Consider the following 15,509-nt stretch of genomic DNA (forward strand, 5'->3'; position numbering starts at 1 on the left):
CTGTCACTTCTCTGTAAGCATCTTCTCCAAGTCAAAAACAACCCCTGCTGGGTAATTATTTTAAAACAGGTGCCTTCCAGTAACTCTCTGCTTTCAAAGCCAGACTTCTCAGTGACGCTGGTAAAAAACCCCTCCTATGGAGTCTTTTCAGTTTCCCAAAATAAACCAATGTCCAGCTGTAAAATACGAGTCCTCAAAAAAAAACTTTAAAATATAGAAGCACTCGTAACACTACTTATACTTTCTGTTAGCCTTGACCCAGTGGGTAGCACGCTCACCTCTGGGTGAGAAGATTGTGGGTTGGCGTTCAGAGACCTGAGCACAAACTTCATGTTGACGGAGTGCTGCACTGTTGTTGGTGCCATTGTCAGTTGAATTGTTTAACCTGGCCTCTGAGGTGGCTATAAAAGATCCCCAACTAACTTGTTGAGTAAGAGCAGTGGAGTTCTGTCTGACCAACTTTTATCCTTAAACCAACATCAGCAAAATAGATTCGCTGGTCATTTATCTCATTGTTGTTGGCAGGAACTCGCAATGCAAACTAGCTGGTGCTTTTACACTTGTAGGAGTTCCTGCAGTTCATTAATTTGCAGGTCTGCGTGTTCCTAAGTATAATGCTAATGCATTTAATTATGCTGCATAGATAAGATGCTGGTTAGTACCCAGTGAAAGAAAAAAACCAAACTTTTATTTTAAAATTTGAAATCCTTGCCAACTTTTTGCATTAGTAAAGCAGGCAGCTGCTCACAGGATGTGGCTAATATGCGTCGTCCTTTTCAAGTTACAACTGGACTTGCAACGTTGAAACATGTTAAATTAAAAGTATATTTTAATTGGGTGGTTTTTGCATTGTGTTCAGGGCGGTTCCTGCTTTGCAGCCACTTAAAACTCGCTTCTCCACACGAACATGGCTGCCTGTCCACCTCGGCTTCTTTTGCACCTACGCAGCCGATCCCCAGATCTACCTGTCAATCATCCCAGGATCACGCGCGTCGTCGAAACGCTGCAACCAACCAGCGTCCCGTTAACTGCAACGCCCCTTTCCAAATCTGCATTTCTATCGGTTGGCAGACCCGCCGATCAAAATACTGACCACTCAGAGGACGCGCCCTGCCCTTTACAGCCCGCCTTTCTTTGCAGAAAAACATTCCCGGACCTGTCAATCAAGACCCGCCCCTGGAGAGTTCTGTCCAATTGATGGGCGATAAGCGGCGAAAACCCGCCTTTCGCGCCATGACGTCATACGCCGATGGCCTGATACGGCACTCGATTGGGCGAACCGGCTGTCAGTCAGGCTGCGAGTGGGCGGGCCGGGAGAGCCGATTGGCCGGCAGCGGCGCGCTCCACTTTGACCCTCTTAAAGTGAATAAAACATCATGAGCGGTAGGTCGCTTTTTTTTTCAAAAATAAATAATTTGGATATAAATTTGTGTTTGGTGAATGGCGGCGCGGTGCTGTGGGCGGCCGGGGATGACTGGGCCACGCCGTGCGGGCTGGGCTGGGGTGCGGGCTGACAGGCGGGCGGGTGTGGGGGATGGGGTCGGGCCGGGCCGGGCCGGGCCGGGCCGCTCGCTCCGGGCTCCGGGCGCTGCCGCCAGTTTTTTTTCCCTCCGACAGTTAAAGGCGCATTAGTGGGTGGGGTGGTGGGTGCAAGACATAATTAATGAAATGCATCTTAATGAAGAATATTTTATTGCAAGATTTGCATTGCAAATTCTTGCATCTGTTGCATTGGAAACAATTTTAATAAATTTTAAAATTAAAAATGAAATTATTTTTTTGTTTTTCTGGAGCCAACGTTGTTCTACTATGGTAATGTCAAGATGCCCATCGGTTGGCAGGTGACAGTGACAGCCGGCAACCCCCTGCACAACCACCGCCTTCGCTCCTCACCGTATTGTTGTCGGAGGGGAGTTGGTGAGTGCAGGGCACATGCATCTCAGGAGGGCATCTTGCAGTGTTCACGCAGCAATGTCAACGCTCGATAATCGCCCCTCCGTCTCACCCGTTCTTCGTCGCAATAGCTCGGGCTGAGTGCATGCTACACTCGCAAGAGTTTTGTGTTTAAAGACGTGATTTGGGTTAACGGTCGAACACTTTATGAGTTGGTAATTCCGTGATGTACGTGCCGTTTCGAAATGTTAAAAGTTGGCATTGTACAGCAATGAACCACTGTCCAACATCACCCAGCACTTCGGTGCAAAAGTGATTACTGTCCTCCGGCACCAGTCACTATACACTATGTTGGTAGCCATACCTGTAATATACATTATCACAGTACACAATACTGTAATATTGTGGGGAAGAGCAAAACGTGAGGCCATCAATATAAAATAATCACCAAGAAATCAAATAGAAAATTCAGAAGAAACATCTTTACCCAGAGAGTGGTGAAAATCTGCAACTTGCAACCAAAGGGAGTGGTTGAAGTGAATAGTATAAATGCATTTAAGGGCAAGTTAGATTAGCCCATCAAGGAGAATGGATTTGAAGGATATACTTTTACAGTGAGATGAGGAGGGATGGGTGGAGGTTGGTGTGGAGTGTGCATCATCACTTGTTCCTGTACTGTACATTGTATGTAATTCTAGGTAATATTCGGCATCACAGTAGGCACAGCTGTAATATACTGTATTCTGGTACTGAGATTAATGTACTGTATCGCGGTGCTGGGTGTAATATACTGTATCGGGGCAATGGGTGTAATATACTGTATCCCGTTGCTGGGTGTAATATACTGTATCGGGGCGCTGGGTGTAATATACTGTATCCCGGTGCTGGGCGCAATATACTGTATCGGGGCGCTGGGTGTAATATACTGTATTGGGGCGCTGGGTGTAATATACTGTTGCGGGGCACTGGGTGTAATATACTGTATCCCGGTGCTGGGCGCAATATACTGTATCGGGGCGCTGGGTGTAATATACTGTATCCCGGTGCTGGGCGCAATATACTGTATCCCGGCGATGGGTGTAATATACTGAATCGCGGCGCTGGGTGTAATATACTGGATTGCGGCGTTGGTGTGATATACTGTATCCCGGTGCTGGGTGTAATATACTGGATCGCGGCGCTGGGTGTGATATACTGTATCCCGGTGCTGGGCGCAATATACTGTATCGCAGCGCTGGGTGTAATATACTGAATCATAGCGCTGGGTGTAATATACTGTATCCCGGTGCTGGGCGCAATATACTGTATCGGGGCGCTGGGTGTAATATACTGTATCGCAGCGCTGGGTGTAATATACTGAATCATAGCGCTGGGTGCAATATACTGTATCCCGGTGCTGGGCGCAATATACTGTATCGGGGCGCTGGGTGTAATATACTGTATCGCAGCGCTGGGTGTAATATACTGAATCATAGCGCTGGGTGTAATATACTGTATCCCGGTGCTGGGCGCAATATACTGTATCGGGGCGCTGGGTGTAATATACTGTTGCGGGGCTCTGGGTGCAATATACTGTATCGCGGCACTGGGTGTAATATACTGTATCCCGGTGCTGGGTGTAATATGCTGTATCGCGGCGCTGGGTGTAATATACTGTATCCCGGCGCTGGGTGTAATATACTGTATCCCGGCGCTGGGTGTAAAATACTGTATCGCGGCACTGGTTGTAAAATACTGTATCGCGGCACTGGTTGTAATATACTGTATCGCGGCGCTGGGTGTAATATACTGAATTGTGGCACTGGGTCTAATATACTGTATCCTGTTGCAGGGTGTAATATACTGTATCGGGGTGCTGGGTGTAATATACTGTATCGCAGCGCGAGGTGTAATATACTGTATTGCGGCGCGAGGTGTAATATACTGTATCGCGACACTGGTTGTAATATACTGTATCGCGGCGCGAGGTGTAATATACTGTATTGCGGCGCGAGGTGTAATATACTGTATCGCGACACTGGTTGTAATATACTGTATCGCGGCGCGAGGTGTAATATACTGTATTGCGGCGCGAGGTGTAATATACTGTATCACGACACTGGTTGTAATATACTGTATCGCGGCACTGGTTGTAATATACTGTATCCCGGTGCTTGCCGTAATATACTGAATTGTGGCGCTGGGTGTAATATACTGTATCGGGGTGCTGGGTGTAATATATTGAATTGTGGCGCTGGGTGTAATATACTGTATTCCGGCGCTGGGTGTAATATACTGAATTGTGGCGCTGGGTGTAATATACTGTATCCCGGCGCTGGGTGTAATATACTGTATACCGGCGCTGGGTGTAATATACTGTATACCAGCGCTGGGTGTAATATACTGTATTGGGGTGCTGGGTGTAATATACTGTATCCCGGCGTTGGGTGTAATATACTGTATCGGGGCGCTGGGTGTAATATACTGTGTCGCGGCGCTGGGTGTAATATACTGTATCCCGGTGCTGGGTGCAATATGCTGTATCGTGGCGCTGGGTGTAATATACTGAATCGCGGCACTGGGTGTAATATACTGTATCCCGGCACTGGGTGTAATCTCCTGTGTCGCGGCGCTGGGTGAAACATACTGTATCCCGGTGCTGTGTAATATACAGTGTAATATACTGTATCGCAGCGCTGGGTGTAATATACTGAATCACAGCGCTGGGTGTAATATACTGTATCCCGGTGCTGGGTGCAATATGCTGTATCGTGGTGCTGGGTGTAATATACTGAATCGCGACACTGGGTGTAATATACTGTATACCGGCGCTGGGTGTAATATACTGTATACCGGCGCTGGGCGTAATATACTGTATTGGGGTGCCAGGTGTAATATACTGTATCCCGGCGCTGGGTGTAATATACTGTATCCCGGCGCTGGGTGTAATATACTGTATACCGGCGCTGGGCGTAATATACTGTATTGGGGTGCTGGGTGTAATATACTGTATTGGGGTGCTGGGTGTAATATACTGTATCCCGGCGATGGGTGTAATATACTGTATACCGGCGCTGGGTGTAATATACTGTGTCGCGGCGCTGGGTGTAATATACTGAATCGCGGCGCTGTGTGTAATATACTGTATCCCGGTGCTGGGTGTAATATACTGTATCGGGGCACTGGGTGTCAAATACTGTATCGCGGCGCTGGGTGTGATATACTGTATCGCAGCGCTGGGTGTAATATACTGAATCAGAGCGCTGGGTGTAATATACTGTATCCCGGCACTGGGTGTAATATACTGTGTCGCGGCGCTGGGTGGAACATACTGTATCCCATCGCTGGGTGCAATATGCTGTATCGTGGCGCTGGGTGTAATATACTGTATCCCGGCACTGGGTGTAATATGCTGAATCGGAGTGCTGGGTGTAATATACTGTATTGTGGCGCTGGGTGTAATATACTGTATCCCGGCACTGGGTGTAATATACTGTATCCCGGTGCTGGGTGCAATATGCTGTATCGTGGCGCTGGGTGTAATATACTGTATCCCGGCACTGGGTGTAATATGCTGAATCGGAGTGCTGGGTGTAATATACTGTATTGTGGCGCTGGGTGTAATATACTGTATCCCGGCACTGGGTGTAATATACTGAATCGCAGCGCTGGGTGTAATATACTGTATCCCGGCACTGGGTGTAATATACTGAATCGCAGTGCTGGGTGTAATATACTGTATCGGGGCAATGGGTGTAATATACTGAATCGCAGCGCTGGGTGTAATATACTGTATCCCGGCACTGGGTGTAATATACTGTATCGTGGCGCTGGGTGTAATATACTGTATACCGGCGCTGGGTGTAATATACTGTATCCTGGTGCTGGGTGTAATATACTGTATCGGGGCAATGGGTGTAATATACTGAATCGCGGCGCTGGGTGTAATATACTGTATACCGGCGCTGGGTGTAATATACTGTATCGGGGCGCTGGGTGTAATATACTGTATCCCGGTGCTGGGTGTAATATACTGTATCGGGGCGCTGGGTGTAATATACTGAATCGCGGCGCTGGGTGTAATTTACTGTATCGGGGTGCTGGGTGTAATATACTGAATCCTGGCGCTGGGTGTAATATACTGTATCGGGGTGCTGGGTGTAATATACTGAATCCTGGTGCTGGGTCTAATATACTGTATCGGGGCGCAGGGTGTAATATACTGTATCGCGGCACTGGGTCTAATATACTGAATCGCGGCACTGGGTCTAATATACTGTATCCCGGTGCTCTGTGTAATATACTGTATCGGGGTGCTGGGTGTAATATGCTGTATCCCGGTGCTGGGTGTAATATACTGTATCGCGACGCTGGGTGTAATATACTGTATCGCGGCGCTGGGTGTAATATACTGTATCGCGGCACTGGATGTAATATACTGTGTCGCAGCACTGGGTGTAATATACTGTATCGCGGCACTGGGTCTAATATACTGTATCCTGTTGCAGGGTGTAATATACTGTATCGCAGCACTGGTTGTAATTTACTGTTTCGGGGTGCTGGGTGTAATATACTGTAACGCGGCACTGGTTGTAATCTACTGTATCGCGGCACTGGTTGTAATCTACTGTATCACAGCGCTGGGTGTAATATACTGTATCGCGGCACTGGTTGTAACATACTGTATCGCGGCGCTGGTTGTAATATACTGTATCGCAGCGCTGGGTGTAATATACTGTATCGCAGCGCTGGGTGTAATATACTGTATCCCGGTGCTGGGTGTAATATACTGTAACGCGGCACTGGTTGTAATATACTGTATCGCGGCAGTGGTTGTAATATACTGTATCGCAGCGCTGGGTGTAATATACTGTATCGCGGCACTGGTTGTAATATACTGTATCGCGGCGCTAGGTGTAATATACTGTATCCCGGCACTGGGTGTAATATACTGTATCGCGGCACTGAGTGTAATATACTGAATCCCGGCGCTAGGTGTAATATACTGTATCCCGGCACTGGGTGTAATATACTGTATCGGGGTGCTGGGTGTAATATACTGTATTGTGGCGCTGGGTGTAATATACTGTATCCCGGTGCTGGGTGTAATATACTGTATCGGGGTGCTGGGTGTAATATACTGTATTGTGGCGCTGGGTGTAATATACTGTATCGCGGTGCTGGGTGTAATATACTGTATCGTGGCGCTGGGTGTAATATACTGTATTGTGGCGCTGGGTGTAATATACTGAATCACGGCGCTGGGTGTAATATACTGAATGAACTTCGGATCATTCAGGATGCTGAGGGGGTGATAGAGAGCAGTTATAGGGAAGTAGTGACACCTAAGTTACAGGATAAAGGTAGCTGGGTGACCGTCGGGGGAGGGAAAGGGAATAGGCGCACAGTGCAGGGATCCCCTGTGGCCGTCCCCCTCAATAATAAGTATACCGTTTTGGATACGGTTGTGGGGGACGACCTACCAGGGGAATGCCACATTGACCAGGTCTCTGGCACTGAGCCTGGCCCAGTGGCTCAGAAGGGAAGGGGGGAGAATAGGAGAGTGATAGTGATAGGAGATTCAGTGGTTAGAGGAACAGACAGGAGATTCTGTGGTCGCGAACGAGACTCCCGGATGGTATGTTGCCTCCCGGGTGCCAGGGTCAGGGATGTCTCGGATCGAGTCCACAGGATTCTTAAGGGGGATGGGGAGCAGCCAGAGGTCGTGGTACATATCAGTACCAATGACATAGCTAGGAAAAGGGATGAGGACCTGAAAAGCGAATATGGGGAGTTAGGTTGGAAGCTGAAAGGCAGGACAAGCAGAGTAGTATTCTCAGGTTTGTTACCGGTGCCACGTACTAGTGAGGCTAGAAACGGGGAGCGAGTGCAGCTGAACACGTGGCTACAGAACTGGTGCAGGAGGGAGGGATTCAGATATGTGGATCATTGGGATACCTTCTGGGGAAGGTGGGACCTGTATAAGAAGGACGGGTTGCATCTGAACTGGAGGGGCACCAATATCCTGGGCGGGAGGTTTGCTAGAGCTCTTCGGGAGGCTTTAAACTAGTTTGGCAGGGGGATGGGAACCGGAGCTACGGATCAGTGGATGGGGTAGCTGTTGAACAGGCAGATACCAAGTGCAGAGAGTCTGTGAGGAAGGTTAGACAGTTGACAGGGCAAAGTTGCAGCCAGTATGATAGGTTGAAGTGTGTTTATTTTAACGCAAGAAGTGGCAGGAATAAGGGTGATGAACTTAGAGCATGGATCAGTACTTGGAGCTACGATGTTGTGGCCATTACGGAGACGTGGATATCACAGGGACAGGAATGGATGTTGGATGTTCCGGGGTTTAGATGTTTCAAAAGGAATAGGGAGGGAGGTAAAAGAGGTGGGGGAGTGGCATTGCTAATCAGGGATAGTATCACAGCTGCAGAAAGGGAGGTCGTCGAAGAGGGTTTGCCTACTGAGTCATTATGGGTGGAAATCAGAAACAGGAAAGGAGCAGTCACTTTGTTGGGAGTTTTCTATAGACCCCCCAATAGCAATAGAGACATGGAGGAACAGATTGGGAGGCAGATGTTGGAAAGGTGCAGAAGTAACAGGGTTGTTGTCATGGGTGACTTCAACTTCCCTAATATTGATTGGAACCTCCTTAGTGCAAATAGTTTGGATAGAGCAGTTTTTGTCAGGTGTGTCCAGGAAGGTTTCCTGACTCAGTATGTAGATAGGCTGACTAGAGGGGAGACTATGTTGGACTTGGTGCTTGGCAACGAACCAGGCCAGGTAGCAGATCTATCGGTGGGAGAGCATTTCGGTGATAGTGATCACAACTCCCTGACCTTTACTATAGTCATGGAGAGGGACAGGAGCAGATGGGATGGGAATATATTTAATTGGGGGAGGGGGAATTATAATGCTATTAGGCAGGAACTGGGGAGCATAAATTGGGAACAGATGTTCTCAGGGAAATGCACGACAGAAATATGGAGGTTGTTTAGGGAGCACTTGCTGCGACTGCTGGATAGGTTTGTCCCGATGAGGCAGGGAAGGGATGGTAGGGTGAAGGAACCTTGGATGACAAGAGATGTGGAACAGCTAGTCAAGAGGAAGAAGGAAGCTTACTTAAGGTTGAGGAAGCAAGGATCAGACAGGGCTCTAGAGGGTTACAAGGTAGCCAGGAAGGAACTGAAGAATGGACTTAGGAGAGCTAGAAGGGGACATGAAAAAGTCTTGGCGGGTAGGATTAAGGAAAATCCCAAGGCGTTCTACACTTACGTGAGGAACAAGAGGATGGCCAGAGTGAGGGTAGAGCCGATCAGGGATAGTGGAGGGAACTTGTGCCTGGAGTCGGAGGAGGTAGGGGAGGTCCTAAATGAATACTTTGCTTCAGTATTCACTAGTGAGAGGGACCTGGTCGTTTGTGAGGACAGCGTGGAACAGACTGATATGCTCAAACAGGTTGAGGTTAAGAGGGAGGATGTGCTGGAAATTTTGAATGATATGAGGACAGATAAGTCCCCGGGGCCAGACTGGATATACCCAAGGATATTACGGGAAGTGAGGGAAGAGATTGCTGCGCCTTTGGCGATGATCTTTGCGTCTTCACTGTCCACTGGAGTAGTATCGGATGATTGGAGGGTGGCAAATGTTGTTCCCTTGTTCAAGAAAGGGAATAGGGATAACCCTGGGAATTATAGACTAGTCAGTCTTACGTCGGTAGTGGGCAAATTATTGGAGAGGATTCTGAGAGACAGGATTTATGATTATTTGGAAAAGCATGGTTTGATTAGAGACAGTCAACATGGCTTTGTAAGGGGCAGGTCATGCCTCACAAGCCTTTTTGAATTCTTTGAAGATGTGACAAAACACATTGATGAAGGAAGAGCAGTGGATGTGGTGTATATGGATTTTAGCAAGGCGTTTGATAAGGTTCCGCATGGTAGGCTTATTCAGAAAGTAAGGAGGCATGGGATTCAGGGAAAGTTGGCTGTCTGGGTACAAAATTGGCTAGCCCATAGAAGTCAGAGGGTGGTAGTAGATGGAAAGTATTCAGCATGGAGCTCGGTGACCAGTAGTGTTCCACAAGGATCTGTTCTGGGACCTCTGCTCTTTGTGATTCTTATAAATGACTTGGATGAGGAAGTGGAAGGCTGGGTTAGCAAGTTTGCCGATGACACGAAGGTTGCTGGAGTTGTGGATAGTGTGGAAGGCTGTTGTAGGTTGCAACGGGACATTGACAGGATGCAGAGCTGGGCTGAGAAGCGGCAGATGGAGTTCAACCTGGAAAAGTGTGAAGTGATTCATTTTGGAAGGTCGAATTTGAATGCGGAATACAGGCTTAAAGACAGGATTCTTGGTAGTGTGGAGGAACAGAGGGATCTTGGGGTCCATGTCCATAGATCGCTCAAAGTTGCCACCCAAGTTGATAGGGTTGTTAAGAAGGCGTTGGCTTTCATTAACAGGGGGATTGAGTTTAAGAGCTGCGAGGTTATGCTGCAGCTCTATAAGGCCCTGGTTCGACCACACTTGGAATATTGTGTTCAGTTCTGGTCGCCTCATTATAGGAAGGATGTGGAAACTTTAGAGAGGGTGCAGAGGAGATTTACCAGGATGCTGCCTGGACTGGAGGGCATGTCCTACGAAGAAAGATTGAGGGAGCTAGGGCTTTTCTCATTGGAGCGAAGAAGGATGAGAGGTGACTTGATAGAGGGGTACAAGATGATGAGAGGCATAGATAGAGTGGATAGCCGGAGACTTTTTCCCAGGGTGGAAAGGGCTATCACCAGGGGGCATAATTTTAAGGTGATTGGAGGAAGGTTTCGGGGAGATGTCAGAGGTAGGTTCTTTACACAGAGAATGGTGGGTGCATGGAATGCGCTGCCAGCGGTGGTGGTAGAAGCAGATACATTAGGGGCATTTAAGTGACTCTTGGATAGGTACATGGATGATAGTAGAATGAAGGGTAGGTAGTTAGTTTGATCTTAGAGTAGGTTAAATGTTCGGCACAACATCGTGGGCCGAAGGGCCTGTACTGTGCTGTCCTGTTCTATGTTCTATGTATCGGGGCACTGGGTGTAATATACTGTATCCCGGTGCTGGGTGTTGTAATGGACAGTAGCATGGTGGTTAGGTTCTGGGTATTGTAATATTGTAACTCATTGTATGTAAATCTTTTGGGTTCATTATGCTACAGTGAACAATAATCAAAATGCTGGTAGAGTAATCGTGATTGCATCAGGGCAGGTCCTCTGCTTATTTCTCCATGCCTCGCAGTCTTGCACTTTCTTCTTCAGATGCTCTTAGGAGCCTCCTATTTTAAATTTTAAGTTGTCTAACGTCATTCTCTTTCTCTCTCTTGTTCTCCATTCCTCTAATCTTCCTTCAATCACCTCCTTCTCATGCCTTAGAATATGGCCAATCCAGCCTTGTTGCCTTTTCTTGATGATATTCACTAATGATTTATCCTCCTGCACCATGCTGAGAATTTCTTCATCGCTCTTGTGTTGTCTCCAAGTGACGCACTCCATCCTTCCCCAGAACCACATTTCACAACTTTCTAGTCTTTGGATGTCTGCTTTTCTCAAGGTGCATGTTTCAGCCCCGTACAACAAGACACTACAAATCACAGTCTTGATCATTCTTTTCTTAAGATCTCTGCTCATTCCTATACTGAGCAATTCTTTATGTTTGGAGAATGCATTCTTTGCCATTTCTATTGTAGCTTGGATTTCTTTATGGCAGTAACCATTTTCTGACAAGATACTTCCCAGGCACTTGAATTGTGATACCAGGTGTCGACCATTTATCTTGCCCCCGCTTTCCCACCATTATTTCTTCCAATCTTCATAACTTTCATTGTTTTTGCATTAATTTTCATTCTGTAAGCTTTCGCCATTTCATTCTATCCATTAGTATCTGCCGATCTTCTACTGTGCTGGCCACTAGAGTCTGTTCGTCTGCAAATCTCACTACCATCACCAATTGACCTCCTACTTTGACATCTTTCTGTACTTCATCTTGTGCCTCTTTCATTATGGCTTTCGTTTAGATGTTAAAGAAGAATGGTGAAAGCAGACAGCCTTGTCTGACCCCGTGTTCGATTTCACCAAAAACTGACCTCATTGCACCAGTCTGTCCCATGTACAGAGGTACAATCATTCTTTTATCTCTCCAGTCAGCTCCGATTGCCTCCAGCACTTTCAATGGCTTTTGCTAGTTCACCCAGTCACCCAGTTGAAAGCTTTTTCATAATCCACAAAGCAGGTGTACACTTCTTGCTGGTATTGTTGTTTAACATTCTCATCACTGCTATAGCCTGTCTAGTTCCACAACCCTACCTAAAACCGAACTGATCACAGCCGATGTAGTGGCTTGCTTTGGCTTCCAATCTATTTGCTAGGATCGTTAACATTACCTTCGATGCCTGTGTAACCAAAGTTATGATGCAGTGATCTTCACATTTCATGGTATTTGCCGCCTTCTCCAATGGGACCATTGTGCTCCTCATAAAGTCTTCTGGCCATTCTCCCTTAGTGTATATCTCCTTACACAAGTTAATCAATTCTCTTTCATTCTGAATTTAGTTCTGATGAATGGTCACAGGCCTGAAACTTTAACTCTGCTTCTCTCTCCACAGATGCTGCCTGACCTGCTGAGTATTTCCAGCAATTTCTGTTTTTATTTCAGATTTCCAGCATCTGCAGTATTTTGCTTTTAAGCAATTCTCTTGTTGCCTTCTTTCCAAGTTCTTTTATCATTTCTGCGGTGAATCCATCACATCCTTCTGATTTTCCTGGTTTCATTTCTTTTACAGCTCTAATTATTTCACAATCCAGAAGATCAAGGCCTAATTCATCCTGGGAAATGTCTTCTTATTTCTCAGGTTCTAGTTCTGTTGGCTTGCCATCTTTGTCATACAGATCTTTGATGTACTCTTTGCATCTGTTCTTTCCTTCCTTAGGTTTTATAAGCAGTGTACCATCTCTACTATCAATTCCTCTTTGCACTTTCTTACCTTTCCTTCCTCCAGTCAATTCCTTTATAGAGAGTGTTCATTCTTTTTTTGTACATCTTCCAATTCTCTGCATTGCTCTTCCCACCAACTCACTCTTGCCTGTTCAGTCTCTCTTTTAAGCTCATTGTTTAGTTTTCTATGCGTTCTTTTACTTTCATTAATGTTTTTCTTCTTCCACTTCTTCACATCCATTTTCTTCAGCATTTCTTCTGAGACCCATGGCTCTCTAACTCATTTCCCTTTAACCATACTAATGTTTTCTTTAGCACTTCCTAAGATGGCGCTTTTCAACCTATCCCACTGAATTTAGCAATTGCTTTCTGAACTGTTGTTAACCTCTAACTTTTTCTCTACGAAATTTTACCCTCTCAGAGCCCTGCATCTTCTTTCTATCCCATCTAGGCTTTTGTTTTCACTTCTTGATTCTCTTCAGCTGAATGTTTACTTTCATGGCAACTAGATTATGATCTGTGTCTGTGTCCATGGGCAGGCACATATATACTTTATGCTGTTTCGATTATCTCTGCTCGATGAGGATGTAATCAATTTGATACCTCTTTAGATCCCCAGGTGACTTCCAAGTGCACTGTTTCCTCTGATTATGTTTAAACCAAGTGTTGATGATGCCCAACTTCCCTCTTCTATAGAACTCAACCTGCATTTCTCCTCTGTTGTTTCTGACACCCAGTCTGTGGCTTCCCACTTTGTTTGCATCTCTGTTTTCGTGATGACAGCATTCACCGCGGTCTCCCATCATCATCAAGAAAATGCTTTCCTTTACCTTTTCTATCAGTTCTTCCAGTTTCTGGTACTCTGGCTCCACTTCTTCATCCTGGAGCTCTGATGTGGGCATGTACACTGCTATAATAACAACATCACACACTTTGCCGTTTCATTATCCAACATTGGGCTGGATTTTAAGAGCCGGCTGCCAATCTCAAAAAATGGCGGGCTGCACGCCAAAGAGCTGCCATGATCTCCCGCGCTGCGGCTCATTTAAATAGCCAGGGCGGCCCGCCCCACCCTACCCTCCCCCAATCATGGGGAAGGGGCGAGCTGTCCTTCCCCGGCAGTGGCGTCAGCTGCCTGTGAGCAGGCGCTGGCGCCATTTTTGAAGGGCAGCCAGCCCTGCTGGTCAGTTTGAATTTTTAAAGCAGTATTCCCCCCCCAAAATTTATACATTAAATTTCTAACGCCCTTTTCCCACCCCCCCCCCCAATAACAATTGCATTAAGTCTTTGCCTTCCCCCCATCCACCCCCCCATAAAAACTCTTGCCTTTTAAATCTGACCTCCACCCATCCCCAGGCTGCACAATGTTTAAAGTTCACCCTTTCCTACCGTCCCCTACACCTATTAAGTTTATTTGACCCCATTGCACCCCTCCCGCACTGAAAATCCTAACTCCTCCCCCCTTCCCACCAGTGTCACACCGGCTTTCCCCGGACGGGGAATTGAAGGCACGGGAGTGCCGGCCACCACGAAGACGATCCCGGTGGGCTTAGAAGATTTAAGGTAAGTTTATTTAAATTTATGCATGTCAGTAATTTAAATATTTAAATCCAGGTCCTGTCGCCCAGCGACGGGCTGGGGGGGTGGGTGGTGGTGGGGGGGGCTGCCACCAAGGAGCCTTTGCGCCATAGGGAGAATTGGGCCAGGCCCTCCTGCCATCAGCCTCTGTGGTGGGCCTCTGCCAGAACAATCTTCCGCCGCCCCTCCCCCCCCCCCCCCCCCCCACCGCCTCGCCACGGAGTCCGACATTGTGAGCTTGGTAAAATCCAGCCCATTATAGCAGTATCTCTTTGGCTCTGTTCAGCACCTGCATAAATGACTCTTTTATTGCATCTTTCAAAATCACCACAATCTTTCCAACTTACTTCTGTCAGACAAAGAATGTTCAGGCTGTATCTTCCCCCTTCTCCTCGTTCTTCATTTGAGACCTCAGGGGGTGGAGATCCCTGCCTTTTTGCGAGGCGTCCCAAGCCCAGGTAAGGGTCCCATGCTCAGTGTTACAAGTCATGGCCAGCAGTGGAACCAGCGAATTATCGGTGTTATAAAAACAGAAAGTGCTGGGAATACTCAGCAAGTCAGGCAGCATCTGTGGAGAGAGAAGCAGAGTTAATGTTTCAGGTCTGCGACTTTTCATCAGAATTATCAGTGATGTTGGTGGAAGAGCTCAACCTCTGTCCTTATTAATCAATTTCCATAATAGTGTCCTGTGTCCACAGTTATAACGGGATGTTCCTATGTAAACTTGTCACACTTCTGTCAGTGATGGTGCTGCCATCTAGCTAGGGCCAGCATAGGCTTTTAACTGCAGTCTTGAGTGACTCCAGAGTTCTCGGCTCCACCACCCTACCTGGAGACTATTCCAGCTATTAAGCACCTGTATACTGAGGGGCTTCCAGACACTAGCCCTAAACTTGACTTTTCCCATTTTCTGCTTTTGTCCTGCAGTAATGGATTAACCTGAAATAGGAAAGAAAAGACTTGCATTTCTATAGCACCTTTCACAACCTCATGACGTTGCAAAGTGCTTTACCACCAATTAAGTACTTTTGAATTGTAGTCAGTTTTGGGTTGTTTTATTATGTGAAAGATGCGATTATAAATACATGTTG

The 15,509-nt window shown here is 46.9% G+C and overlaps 1 protein-coding gene across 3 annotated transcripts in view; it reads left to right on the plus strand.

The window, feature by feature from the left end:
• The first annotated feature begins 1,285 nt into the window (after positions 1 to 1,285).
• sp2 (sp2 transcription factor) overlaps positions 1,286 to 15,509 on the plus strand; it is a 35,676-nt gene continuing 21,452 nt past the window's right edge. Inside the window, exons 1-2 of one of the 3 annotated variants that reach the window (XM_068013655.1) lie at positions 1,303 to 1,383; positions 14,314 to 14,403. Coding sequence is in view for 2 of the 3 variants with exons in the window: in XM_068013653.1 (XP_067869754.1) it covers positions 1,824 to 1,917 (94 nt within the window). In the remaining variant the exon portion in view is untranslated. Of the gene's footprint in view, positions 1,384 to 1,804; positions 1,918 to 14,313; positions 14,404 to 15,509 lie in introns of those variants that run through there. The other 2 variants (XM_068013654.1, XM_068013653.1) reach the window with 2 other exon arrangements.

The sequence above is a fragment of the Heterodontus francisci genome, chromosome 33 (genome assembly GCF_036365525.1).
Source record: "Heterodontus francisci isolate sHetFra1 chromosome 33, sHetFra1.hap1, whole genome shotgun sequence".
Lineage (NCBI taxonomy): Eukaryota > Metazoa > Chordata > Chondrichthyes > Heterodontiformes > Heterodontidae > Heterodontus > Heterodontus francisci.